This window comes from Scyliorhinus canicula, chromosome 13, assembly GCF_902713615.1.
Source record: "Scyliorhinus canicula chromosome 13, sScyCan1.1, whole genome shotgun sequence".
Lineage (NCBI taxonomy): Eukaryota > Metazoa > Chordata > Chondrichthyes > Carcharhiniformes > Scyliorhinidae > Scyliorhinus > Scyliorhinus canicula.
This window is the reverse complement of record NC_052158.1, coordinates 21,061,120-21,075,476: the sequence shown is the minus strand read 5'-3', so window position 1 is coordinate 21,075,476 and position 14,357 is coordinate 21,061,120. Positions and strand designations below refer to the sequence as shown.

Here is a 14,357-nt window from a genome sequence, read left to right as displayed (position 1 = left end):
TCCAAGTGCCACCGCCGCCCCATTTAGCAGCCTGAAATCCCTATCTCGGCGGGAGCTGCCATGAACACTGGTCATGGCCGCCACCGGAAGTCGGTTTGGTCCTCCATAATAACATCTGGGACAAAACCTTCAGTCCTGGAGGCCAAATGTTTGGCCAGCAGCTTGGCATCCACATTAAGCAGTGAGATCGGCCTATATGACCCCCATAGTTCCGGGTTCTTGTCCCGCTTCAATATCAGCAAAATAGTGGCCTGTGACATCGTCGGGGGCAGCACCCCTCTGTCCCTTGCCTCACTGAAAACTATGACCAACATCGGCCCTAATACCCACGAGAACTTTTTATAAAACTCCACCGGATACCCGTCCGGCCCCGGGGCTTTAACCGACTGCCTTGCCTTCAAGCCATTAAATATGTCTTCGGCCCAAATCGGTGCCCCTACCCCATCTACCAGCTCCCTACCCACTCTTGGGAAGGTCAGTCCGTCCAAAAAGCGTCTCTTCCCCTCCGACCCCATGGGGGGTTCCGAGCTATAGAGCCTAACACCCTGTTTAGCCCGGCCGACTCCCCTCCCACGTTCCCATCCCCATCAACCACCTTCCCTATTTCCCTGGCCACCTCCCTCGTCCTAAGCTGCTGTGCAAGCATTCTGCTGGCCTTCTCCCCGTGTTCGTAAAACGCACCCCTCACTTTTTTAAGCTGCTTCACTGCCTTGCCTGTGGACAACACCCCAAACTCCACCTGCAGTCTCTGACGTTCCCTTAAGAGCTCCATCCCCGGGGTCACCACGTAACTCCTGTCTATCTGCAAGATCTCCTTTACCAGTCGCTCCGTTTCTGCCTGTCCATCCTGTTCCTATGAGCCCGGATCAAACTAATCTCCCCTCTCACCCCTACCTTCAGTGCTTCCCAGACCACCGTTGCTGAGACTTCCCCCGTGTCATTGACCTGCCGGTAATTCTGCATACATTTCCTCAGCCTCTCACACACGGTCTCATCTGACACCAACCCCACCTCTAACCTCCATTGCGGGGGCTGAAAGCTCTCCTTGCTAACCTGCAGGTCAACTCAATGTGGGACATGATCCAAAATAGTGATGGCTGAATGCTCCGTGTCCACCACCCCTGCCTGTAAATCCCTGCTCAAAATGAAAAAGTCTATCCGGGAATAAACCTTGCGAACATGCGAATAAAAAGAAAACTCCTTCCCCGTCGGCTGCCTAAATCTCCATGGGCCGACCCCCTCCATCTGCTCCATGAACCCTATCAGTTCCTTCGCCATTGCTGGCATGCTACCCGTTCATGAGCACAACCGGTCCAGGCCGGGATCAATGACTGAGTTAAAATCCCCACCCATAACCAACTTGTGCGAGTCCAGGTCAGGCATCTTCCCCAGCAACCTATAGAACATAGAACAGTACAGCACAGAACAGGCCCTTCGGCCCTCAATGTTGTGCCGAGCCATGATCACCCTACTCAAACCCACGTATCCACCCTATACCCGTAACCAAACAACCCCCCCTTAACCTTACTTTTATTAGGACACTACGGGCAATTTAGCATGGCCAATCCACCTAACCCGCACATCTTTGGACTGTGGGAGGAAACCGGAGCACCCGGAGGAAACCCACGCACACAGGGGGAGGACGTGCAGATTTCACACAGACAGTGACCCAGCCGGGAATCGAACCTGGGACCCTGGAGCTGTGAAGCATTTATGCTAACCACCATGCTACCCTGCTGCCTCTAACCCAACCTCTTTATAAATTCCACGTCATTCCAATTTAGCACGTACACATTGACCATAACTACCTTCCTCCCCTCCAGCTTACCGCTAACTATGACATGCCAGCTCCCCCCACACTCAGTTCCCCCCCCGTCCAAAACTATATTGCCCACCTCAAATTGCACCCACTTGTTGATCAAAATCTCAACCGCTCTAGTCTTGGTGTCCAGCCCCGAATGAAAGACCTGACTGACCCAACCCTTCGTTAGCCTGACTTGATCTGCCACTCTCAGGTGTGTCTCCTGCAACATTACCACGTCCGCCTTCAGAGCCCTCAGATGTGTGAACACACGTGCCCTCTTGATCGGTGCATTCACCCCTCTAACATGCCAGGTGATCAGCCTAGTTGGGGGGCACTGTGTCCCCCCCCCCTCCGCCGATCAACCATCCCCTTTCCTGGGACCGCCACCAGCCCATGTGCCGCACCTCCATCAGCCCGCCTCCTGGCAGCCTCCACCCCATCTCTCTGTCCCGAGACCTCAGTCCATCCCTCATCAGCAGAGTAACTCCTCCCTCCTCCCCTAGCAACAATACTTTGTAACCTAACCCCTGCCATAGACTAATCATATGCTCACCCCCCACTTTGTTTCCATAGACTAGCTCACCCAGCTAGCCTGGTGACCCTCGCCTCCGGCGCCAAGAAGTCTCCCACCTATTGTTCCCTCACTCCCCTCCCCACCCATCGAAACCACTTCCCTCATCAAACCGACCCCAAGCAATCACCCAGTTAAAATAAGAGACAACAAAAAAAAAGAATACCACACAAAGAAAACCCCCACAATAGTACAATTCAAAGTAATGAAAAGTAAAAAGCCCCACCAACAACCCCCACCAAAACACAGAAAACCCGCAGAATATAATGGGCTTGTTGACTTGATGAGTGGCTTTCTCTGGATACAAACTGAACTTGGAGAAGAGCGAGTGCTTTTCGGTTCCTCCGCCAGTGAAGAGTATGGATTTGGGGGAGTTGCTGTTTCGAGTGGCGCCCTCCCATTTTAGGTATCTGGGCTAGCAGATGGCTTCGTAAATTGAACTTCACGAGCCTGGTGGGTAGGGTCAAGACAGATTCACAGAGGTGGGATTGCCTCCCTCCGTTATTGGCCGGCCGGGTTCAATCAATAAAGATGAATATTTTATCACAGTTTCTATTTTTATTCTAATGCCTGCCGGTGTTTTTGCCAAAGGCATTTTTTCATGGTATTGAGCGGTTGATCACACTGTTTATTTGGGGAGGCAAGGTAGCCATAATTCGGAAAATGGTGCTTCGGGTGGGAGTCAACAGTCGGGTGGTTTGGCTCTGCCGAATTTGATTGCAACTGGGAAGTGAACACTGAGAAGGTGGTGAGATTGTACGGGGACCAAGAAGAAATTTGGGTTAAGGTGGAGGTGGGTTCATTTAAGGGGTCACTGGTGTGGGCACTGGTGATGGCGCCACTCCCGTTCTCCCCTTGGGAAGTACTCGGGCAACTTGGTGGTAGTAGCGATTCTGAGGATTTCGAGGCAATTTCGGCAGCAGTTAGGGGCGGTGTCGAAGGTGACGCTGATATGTGCAAATCACCTGCTCAAACTGGCTACATTAGATGATAGGTTCCGGGGCTTGGAGGACAATGGAGTTGTAGGAATGAGGGATTTGTTTCTGGAGGGGCAACTCACGAGTTTGGAGGAGTTGACAGAGAAGTATGGGATCCCATGGACCAAAACTTTCTGATATCTGCAGGTGCGGGATTTTGTAAGGAATTTCTGTCTGGTGTTTCCAGTGATGCTGTCCTCCTTGCTGTTAGAGTGCTGACAGTGGTAGGCATAAAATGGGTGGTGGTATGGGGGGGTTACCTTGGGGACTTGCGGGTGGATTCTGGAGAAAGGCATGATACCATTGGAGGGGGTTAAGGCTAAGTGGGAGGAGTTGGGGATGGCATTGGAGGAGGGGGTGGTGTGAAGTATTATGCATGTGTGTGCGGGATTATGGTTGATTCAATTAAATGTGGTGCATAGGGCACATTTAACGAGGTCGATGATGAGTCGGTTGTTTGAGGGAGTGCAAGACACGAGTGAGTGGTGTGGGAGGGTCCCGGCCTACCATGTTCACATATTCTAGTCTTGCCCTGAGCAGGGGAGGCTTTGGGGCTCGCTGTTCAGCACCAGGTCGCCAATTTTATGGATTTGGGGTATCGGACCTGCCGGAGCTGCAGACCGTGGCGGATGTTTCGCCTTTGCCTTGCTAATTGCTCGCAGGTGGGTCCTGTTGAGGTGAATGTCAGCTTCTCTGCCCTGTGCCTCAGTATGGCTGTGGGACTTCATGGAATTCCTACACGTTGAGAAGGTTAAGTTCACCTTGAGAGGCGCGATCGAGGGGTTCGATAAAAGATGGCACCCATTAATTCTGTCTTTCAAAGAGTTGGGCACAATCAGCTGCTTGGGATGGGGGAGTAGTGTTTGGGGGGGGGGGAGGCGGTGTGCTGGGGTGAGGGGGTGTAGTGGGTGTTTCTTTTTGAACTAGTTATGTTTGGGATGGCCTGTGTTTTCTTTTTCATGTATAAAATGTTACAAATTTGATGGAAAAATACTGAAGTGAAAGGCTTGTTTGAAAGGATAGTTTGTCCACCTGTAGGTGGATTTTTGATGAAAACAACTGAGGGAGGTTATTGCTTGAAAGAAGATTTTAAAGCATCTCCAAGTGTTTTATTTGTTATTTAAAGTAAATTGTGACTCTGTTTCTCCATGTTTTACTTAACAATAAGTAAAATGTTATAGTCTTCTAAGCCAGAGTTCTATGCTGGGACCTTCCTGTCCACAACATCAACCAGGATTGTAGCACAATAATAAAAATGGCAAGAACCATAAATATTATTTTAGTTGTCCACTTCAGGTTTTCATTACTCATTAATGCTTTTGCAGGACTTAAAATTATCTTGGTTACTTTTCAGAATAATAAATGGAATGTTAATGTAACTTATTATTTGGAACTTCAGGACGGATTCATATTCCATGTTTACGTTGTTGTTAAATTGACATTTTGATAGGATAGTTCTGCTCAAGATGCATTTATATTGTCAAACACCAAGATCCTAATTTAAATTCCTGTTACAGAGGTCAGACCATTTTCAACATCCCCGGTTATATTTTTCCAACGGTTATATTTTCCACCACAAAATAATCTGATCATTTATCCTGGGACAGCATTGTTTGAGCTATTGATACCATCAGTAGTGGGTACTAATAGAATGGTAACTATTAACCTTTAGGCACAGTAGCACAGTGGGTAACACTGTTGCTTCATAGCTCCAGGGTCCCAGGTTCAATTCGCGGCTTGGGTCACTGTCTGTGTGGAGTCTGCACGTTCTCCCTGTCTCTGCATGGGTTTCCTCTCACAAGTCCCTAAAGACGTGCTGTTAGGTAGTTTGGACATTCCGAATTTTCCCTCAGTGTACCCGAACAGAAATTTGAGTGTGCAGGGGGCAGAGAAAAGGCCAGGAATGGTACTAAGTCATGATGATTATTTGCAGAGGAGATGTAAACACAATGGGCCCAGTGGCCTCCTTCTGAGCAGTAACAATTCTGTTCATTCTGTAAACTTGGTATGTACATTCCTATTGCTACTTCAGACTTTCATTCGAACCATTCAAAGAAGCTGAGCACTGGATCCCATTAACTGTAAATGCACCACAGGATTTGAGAAAGCAGCAGCTAATTGCTTATGAATGTAAAATTGCATCAGTCATTGACGTGATTGACTGGATCTATCCAATCCAAGAGGACGGCAAGGCGGCACAGTGGTTAGCACTGATGCCTCACAGCACCAGGGACCAGGGTTTGTTTTCCACCTTGGGTGATGGTGTGGAGTTTGCACGTTCTCCCCGTATCTGTGTGGGTTTCCACCGGGTGCTCTGGATTCCTCCCACAGTCCAAAAATGTGCAGGTTAGGTGGATTGGACACACTAAATTGCCTTAGTGTGAGGTTACAGAGTGGGGGATAGGGTGTAGATACGGTGGACTTTCAAAGGGTTGGTGCAGCCTCAATGGGCCAAATGACCTGTTTCTGTACTGTAGAGATTCTATGATTCTAATTCAGAGGGCTGCAATCATACAGTCAGAATTTTCCTGCTTTAGCTTTCCTTGCTCATTCCATGAGCACATGTGAAATGAATGATTTTGCGACCAGTATTCTTAATGCTTGGAAAAGATTCAACGAATAGCAATAGGAAAATTCTGGACACACAATCCCACTTGTGCTTGTCTGGAAAATTCCAAAATATTCCACATATTTTACAATTGATTTTAATTGCACATTCACAGTTTGTCATGACTGTATCACTAAATGGTGATCTGACCTTACATATCACTTACCATATCAGGCGTTCCAGCTCCAGAATTATTTTGTTGAGTCTCAAAAGCTAAGAAAACCTCTTCACATTTTTTTCTGCCATTTTCTTCAAATTTTGTTCTCGCCGTGTCAGTTGCTTTTTTTTCTAATTCTTCCATAATCAGTTTTTTATCTTGTTTTTCAACCTCCAAAGCATAACTTTTGCAATTTTTCCTCCGGTCACAATTAAATCGATGACGAAGACCGTAGAGAATTAGCATGACGATTATGAATGAAGTCAGTAAAATACCTCCAATGAGCTGACAAGACACAGTTGAAAAGATATTTTAAAAAAACAACGACCCTTTAATTCAACTTCTCCATTTTAGAAATGTTGTGTTCAGTTGTGAGGACCAACTTCCACACAAAGCTATTCTTCTCTGGAGCATATTTCAGAGATTATTCTGATTTAGTAAATTTATGTTGCACAGTATTTAGCACTGCTGCCTCACAGCGCCAGGGTCCGGGGTTCAATTCTGACTTTGGGTGACTATGTGGAGTTTGCACATTCTCCCTGTGTATGCATGGGTTTCCTTCAGGTTTCCGCTTCCTCTCACAGTCCAAAGATGTACAGGTTAGATGGCGTTACGGGGTTAAGGCGGGGGAACGGGACTATCTAAAGTGCTCTTTCGGAGGGTCGGTGCAGACTCAATGGTCCGAATGGCCTCCTTGTGCACTGTGTGGATTATATGAGTGTATGATTAGAATATGTATCTGGATGTTCCTGACTGTGGGTGACAGATTATGCATGTGACAGCGCACTTGATCGCATTATGTTGCAGTTTTAAGTTATAGAACTTAAATTCTGATTGTTCTGCAATTTCAATTTCTTAACACACCATGAACAATGCCAATATTATTGCAACTGAATATGCTCTGTTGATACTGTGCAAATGTGCGTTGTTTTTCAAATAGACTGGACACTTAAAGAAGCATCGATGTAAAGTCGGCAGGGGGCAGGAGTGCATTGGAAGTACTCATCTCCGAGTTAAACGAAATAAAATCTGGCTATGTCTTCCCCCTCATCTGATCATAGATGAATTATTTTTTCCAGGCCCCCAAGCACAAGGTTGCTGTCCCAAGGGAGCAAACATAGAATTGGATTCAACCACCGGTTCCAATAGATTGCTTGTGTGCAGTATCTCGTCTCGCTTTTTGATGAGGTCCTTAATTGAATGCTGCTGATGGCACAAGTCACTGGTTTTAAGAGAAGAGATAACATTGTCGGCGGTGTAGGAAAGAAAATACACATTGGCCCCAAATTTATAGGAATGAAGGGAGGGTGTAAGGGAGGCCGAGAGCAGCTGACATACCCAGCGAGGTGGAAAATTAAAGCTTCTACACTTCTAACACTGGGGCCTAATTGACACCTTGTCGCTCCTCTCCATCTGTACTAAATGTATCCTCCTAATTTTCAATTGGTCCACTTCAAAGTACAACTAAAGGGGAATCCGTCGTGGAAATACCATTGCATCTTGTGCGTTATGAATGAAGTATGTTCATTTGACATATCCGTAGAAACACTCAACAGGTTTGGCATGGTCTGTGGAGTTTAAAACAACTGCTTCTCTCGTTCCATGCTGCTAGACCCCATGCTGCTTGTTCCATGTTCCTAGACACCCAAATCCGGGTGTTTCCCAACCGGAAACCCTGGATGAACAGGGATATCCACTGCTTGCTCAAGTCTAGGCCTGAGGCGTTCAAGTCAGGCGATCCTGACCTCTACAAGAAAGCCAGATATGATCTAAAGAAATCCATCAAAGGTGCCAAAAGACAGTACCGGACCAAGCTCGAATCCCAGGCTAGCCACAAGGATTCCCGTCGTCGATGGCAAGGTCTGCAAGATATAATGGGCTACAAGATGAAGGCATGTAAAATCGTCGGCTCCAACGCACTTCTCCCTGATGAGCTCAATGCATTCTATGCCCGCTTTGAGCAAGAGGTCAGCGGGAGCGAGCCCTCCACCCCAGAAGCCACGGATGAACTTGTATCTGAGATCACCACTGCTGACGTCAGAGCAGCCTTCTCGAAGGTCAACTCACGGAAAGCCACTGGCCCGGATGGGGACCCGGATGAGCACTCAGGTCTTGCGTGGATCAGCTGGCGGGGGTAATCGGAGACATCTTCAACCTCTCTTTACAACAATCTGAGGTCCCTATCTGCTTCAAGAAGACGACCATCATCCCTGTACCAAAAAAAGGTCAAGCAGTGTGCCTTAATGACTATCGTCCAGTGGCTCTAACATCCATCATCATGAAGTGCTTCGAAAGGTTAGTCATGGCACAAATCAACTCCAGCCTCCCAGATTGCCTTGATCCACCACAGTTTGCCTACCGCTGCAACATGGCCCTGCACTCTACCCTGGTACACCTAGATAACAAAGACACCTATGTCAGACTCCTATTTATTGACTACAGCTCAGCCTTCAACACCATCATTACTACGAAACTCATCTCCAAACTCCATGGCCTTGGCCTCGGCTCTTCCCTCTGCAACTGGATCCTGAACTTTCTAACCCACAGACCACAATCAGTAAAGATAGGTAACAACACCTCCTCCATGATCATACTCAACACCGGTGCCCCACAAGGCTGTGTGCTCAGCCCCCTATTATACTCCTCATACACCTATGACTGTGGCCAAATTCCCCTCCGACTCAATTTTGAAATTTGCTGATGACACAAGATTTTAAGCAATGACGAGACAGAGTATAGGAATGAGATAGAGAATCTGGTGAACTGGTGCGACGACAATAATCTCTCCCTCAATGTCAACAAAACAAAGGAGATTATCATCGACTTCAGGAGGCGCAGTGGAGAACATGCCCCTGTCTACATCAATGGGAATGAAGTAGAAAGAGTCGAGAGCTTCAGGTTTTTAGGTGTACCGATCACCAACAGCCTGTCTTGGTCGGTCCCCCCCATGCTGACTCTATAGTTCAGAAAGCCCACCAATGACTCTACTTTCTCAGAAGACTGAGGTAATATGGCATGTCAGCTACAACCCTCACCAACCTCTACAGATACACCATAGAAAGCATTATTTCTGGTTGTATCACAGCTTGGTATGGAGCCTGCTCTACCCAAGACCGCAGGAAACTACAAAAGGTCGGGAATGTAGCCCAGTCCATCACACAAACCAGCCTCCCATAGAACATAGAACATAGAACACTACAGCGCAGTACGGGCCCTTCGGCCCTCGATGTTGCGCCGACCTGTGAAACCATCTGAAGCCTATCTGACCTACACTATTCCATTTTCATCCATATGTCTATCCAGTGACCACTTAAATGCCCTTAAAGTTGGCGAGTCTACTACTGTTGCAGGCAGGGCGTTCCACACCCCGACTACTCTCTGAGTAAAGAAACTGCCTCTGATATCTGTCCTATATCTATCACCCCTCAATTTAAAGCTACGTCCCCTCGTGTTGGTCATCACCATCTGAGGAAAAAGACTCTCACTGTCCCCCCTATCTAACCCTCTGACTATCTTATAGGTCTCTATTAAGTCACCTCTCAGCCTTCTCCTCTCTAACGAAAACAACCTCAATTCCCTGAGCCTTTTCTCGTAAGACCTTCCCTCCATACCAGGCAACATCCTAGTAAATCTCCTCGGAACCCTTTCCAAAGCTTCCACATCCTTCCTATAATGTGGTGACCAGAACTGCACGCAGTACTCCAGGTGCGGCCGCACCAGAGTTATGTACAGCTGCAGCATAACCTTGTGGTTCCGAAACTCAATCCCCCTGCTTATAAAGGCTAGCACACGTTATGCCTTCTTAACAGCCCTATTAACCTGGGTGGCAACTTTCAGGGATTTATGTACCTGGATGCCGAGATCTCTCTGTTCATCTACACTACCAAGAATCTTGCCATTAGCCCAGTACTCTGCATTCCTGTTACTCCTTCCAAAGTGACCACCTCACACTTTTCCGCTATTAACTCCATCTGCCACTTCTCAGCCCAGCTCTGCAGCTTATCTATGTCCCTCTGTATCCTATAACATCCTTCAGCACTATCCACAACTCCACCGACCTTCGTGTCATCTGCAAATTTACTAACCCATCCTTCTACACCCTCTTCCAGGTCATTTATAAAATGACAAACAGCAGTGGCCCCAAAACAGATCCTTGCGGTATACCACTATTAACTGAACTCCAGGATGAACATTTGCCATCAACCACCACCCCCTGTCTTCTTTCAGCTAGCCAATTACTGATCCAAACGCTCTAAATCACCTTCAATTCCATACTTCCTTATTTTCTGCAATAGCCTACCGTGGGGACCTTATCAAACGCCTTACTGAAATCCATATACACCACATCAACAGCTTTACCCTCATCCACCTGTTGGGTCACCTTCTCAAAAAAACTCTAAGGTTTGTGAGGCATGACCTACCCTTCACAAATCCGTGTTGACTAACGCTAATCAACTTGTTCTTTTCAAGATGATTATAAACCCTATCTCTTATAACCTTTTCCAACATTTTACCCACACTGAAGTAAGGCTCACAGGTCTATAATTACCAGAGTTGTCTCTACTCCCCTTCTTGAACAAGGGGACAACATTTGCTATCCTCCAGTCTTCCGGCACTATTCCTGTCGACAAAGATGACATAAAGATCAAGGACAAAGGCTCTGCAATCTCCTCCCTGGCTTCCCAGAGAATCCTAGGATAATCCATCTGGCCCAGGGGACCTTATCTATTTGACATTTTCCAAAATTGCTAACACCTCCTCCTTTTGAACCTCAATTCCATCTAGCCTGTCGACTGAACCTGAGTGTTCTCCTCGACAACATTGTCTTTCTCCAGTGTAAACACTGACGAAAAATATCCATTTAACGCTTCCCCTATCTCCTCTGATTCCACACACAACTTTCCACTACTATCCTTGATTGGCCCTAATCTTACTCTAGTCATTCTTTTGTTCTTGATATACCTATAGAAAGCCTTAGGGTTTTCCTTGATCCTATCCGCCAATGACTTTTCGTGTCCTCTCCTCGCTCTTCTTAACTCTCCCTTTAGGTCCTTCCTGGCTAACTTGTAACTCTCAAGTGCCCTAACTGAGCCTTCATGTCTCATCCTAACATAAGCCTTCTTCATCCATTGAGTCTGTCTATAATTCCCGCTGCCTCGGAAAGGCCGCCAGCATAACTAAGGATCCCACACACCCCGGACATACTCTCTTCCACCTCCATCCGTCAGTAAAAAGATACCAATGTTTGAGGCCACGTACCAACCGACTCAAGAACAGCTTCTTCCCTGCTGCCATCAGACTTTTGAATGGACCTACCTCATATTAAGTTGATCTTTTCTCTACACCTTGCGATAACATTATATTCTGCAGTCTCTCCTTCCTTACTTATGTACGATATGCATTGTCTGTACAGCATGCAAGAAACAATACTTTTCACTGTATACTAATACATGTGACAATAATAAATCAAATCAACCTACTGAGTTTTTCCAGCATTTCCTGTTATTATTTCAGATTTCCACAGTATATTGTTTTTATGTTCATTTACTATGCAGAAGACTGTTGGGTACTGTGGTTATACTTCGGTTCCTGGAGCTGTTTTAGCGGGCAAGATGGTAAGTGCAAATATCTTTCTGGGGCCAGAAAAAGAAGGAGTATCAAGTTTATCCATACCTCCCACTCCAAGAGCATCCGCACAGTGCCATCCTCCTCTCTTTGTCCAAACCCCATGCTACCTGCACAATCCCACTGAAGGGATATGAATATTCAATAGTTGTCATGCACATTGAGTAAATATAACGCAGAAACGTGTGACGTCAAGTCTTCCTTCAAATACAAAACCCTCGCGGCTTTACAAACCTCCGCAGTGTGACAGGTTGTTTTGCCCGGTGTTGTTTTCCAGTACTTTGACATGTCCAACCGCCTCATACATGTCAATACCCAACTCCGCCAACCCAATCACACTGAGAGTGTGGATGATGCTACCAAAAGAGGCTTGGTAAGTAACTGCATTACCTTTCATAAATGATACCCATTACTGTCGGGCAACGGTGATAGGTGAATGTTTAAGGTGTTGGATGCCAACCAGTTGATTGTTTTGACTTTCTTGAGTGGTGTTCCAGTTGTACTCAGCCAGGTATTCCATCACATTCCTAACTTGTACCTTGTAGATGATGGGCACAGTGAATTCATCTGAGGAAGGAGCTGCGCTCCAAAAGCTAGTGATTCAAAACAAACCTGTTGGACTTCAACCTTGTGTTGTAAGACTTCTTACTATGCTCGCCCCAGTCCATCGCCAGCGTCTCCACATCATGGCCTGTAGATGATGGACAAGCTTTGCGGAGTCAGGAGTGAATATCAAGCCCCTAACTTTCGCCGTGGTATCCCTGTGTTGCCCCTGTTAGTCAATAGTAATCCCAGGATGTTGGCTGATGAGGGAATTCAATGAACTTCAGGCAGATGGTAACATTTTCTCTTGTTGAATATGGGCATGTATGGCATGAATGATGCTTCCAACTTTATCAGCCTAAAATTGACTGTTTTCAAGTCTTGCTGTATATGGACAAGTACTGCTGCTTCAGTATGTGGCAAGTTGTGAGTGATACTGAAAATTATGCAATCATCAACGGACATCCCCTCTTCTGTCCTTATGATGGTAGGAAAGCCATTGATGAAGCAGCTAAAGATGGTTCGCCCTGGGACACTACCTGAGGAACTCTGACGGTGATGCCCCTGAACAGAGATGATTTGCCTCCGACAACCACAACCAACTTCTTTTGTAATAAGTATGATTTCAACCAGGGAGAACGTTCCTCCTAATTCCTATTGATTAAAATTTTACTTGTGTTCCTTGATGTCATGCTCACCCATGTCTGGACAAATGTGATAATGAGATCTAGGTATGAATCACAGAATTTACAGTGCAGAAGGAGGCCATTCAGCCCATCGAGTCTGCACCAGCTCTTGGAAAGAGCATCCTACCCAAGCCCACACCTCCACCCTATTCCCCTAACCCAGTTACCTCACCCAACCTTTTTGGCAATTTATCATGGCCAATCCACCTAACCTGTACATTTTTGGACTACGGGAGGAAACTGGACCACCCGAAGAATGTGCAACAACTCCTGGTACCCTGAGTTGTGAAGCAACTGTGCTAACTACTGTGCTGCCTGGACAATATTTGTGTGCATGGCAAAATGTGTGTATTGGTATGTGGGGGGACATATGTCAATGAGACAGAATGTGGCAGCCTGAATGGATTGTCTAGGACTAGATTATGTGCACTATTTTCAGCAGCCTCCCCAGTCCACCCTTCCACCCCAATTGGGTCCAGTTACCAATGGAGAAATGCCTCAAGAAAATGCTTTGCTATGTCAAAGGCATTATTGAAATATATTTATTTGCAATTATAATAAATATTTAAAGACATTACTCACCCGCGATTTCTCGCAAAGTCCTTGTTCCTTTACGCGAAAATGAATATTAATTGTGCTACAGTTGAATGCGGCGCAATTCGTATAATTCAGATCTTTCAGCCCCGCACAAGCGAAGTAATCGCCATCCAAAAATAATACGGCTATCCATATTACTGAAGGAATCCATACTTTACCGAACAAGAAGATCCGCAGAATAACACACTTCCAGCAATATTCTGAGGCGGCGGCTTGGGTCAAGGTGTTTAACTTTGTGGCCCGACACGCAGCGCAGTTATTGCAACAATAATGCCATTCACGTGAACGAAGTTGCACCAGGAGACTGATCAAAAGTAACACGACTGAAGGGAAAACAAAGAATAAAACACTGTAGACAACATGCGGATGTCTAACCATATTCGCAGTCGTATTACTTTCCTGACACGGACATGGAATATTTTTTTCAAGGAGTTCTTCCAATCCATAAAGGATTAGAAATAGTAAAACATTCCCCACGACTTTGATTGCGGTTGCATCATTGCTGAACAATAAGTTTTTTATGTTGTTTAATATTTCTAAATCCCCTGGCATTGTTTCGGGAATCAGAATCACAATTAACTCAAGAAGTCAGAACGACGAAGTTTCCAGCTAATCACTACAGAGTTGAAGATTTGCTGAGATTCACTCGGAGTTCTTTCGATTGTCAAACCGGTTGAAACATATACAGCTCGATGGCCGCAGGTTGATGTCTGTTCTAATGTGGAAGTGAACACACTCAAATACACAAGAAAGAAAGTGAAAGTAGCTCAGTTTCTGCCATCCGGCAAC

General features: G+C 46.2%; 1 protein-coding gene across 1 annotated transcript in view; it reads right to left on the bottom strand.

The window, feature by feature from the left end:
• The window catches only part of LOC119976517, a 43,291-nt gene extending 29,144 nt beyond the window's left edge, over positions 1–14,147 (bottom strand). The window contains exons 1-2 of the mRNA XM_038817061.1: positions 13,554–14,147; positions 6,127–6,402 (exon numbers count right to left, since the gene is read on the bottom strand). Of these exons, the coding sequence (XP_038672989.1) occupies positions 6,127–6,402; positions 13,554–14,120 (843 nt within the window). The 5' untranslated portion in view covers positions 14,121–14,147. The remainder of the gene's footprint in view (positions 1–6,126; positions 6,403–13,553) is intronic.
• Positions 14,148–14,357: the final 210 nt, after the last annotated feature.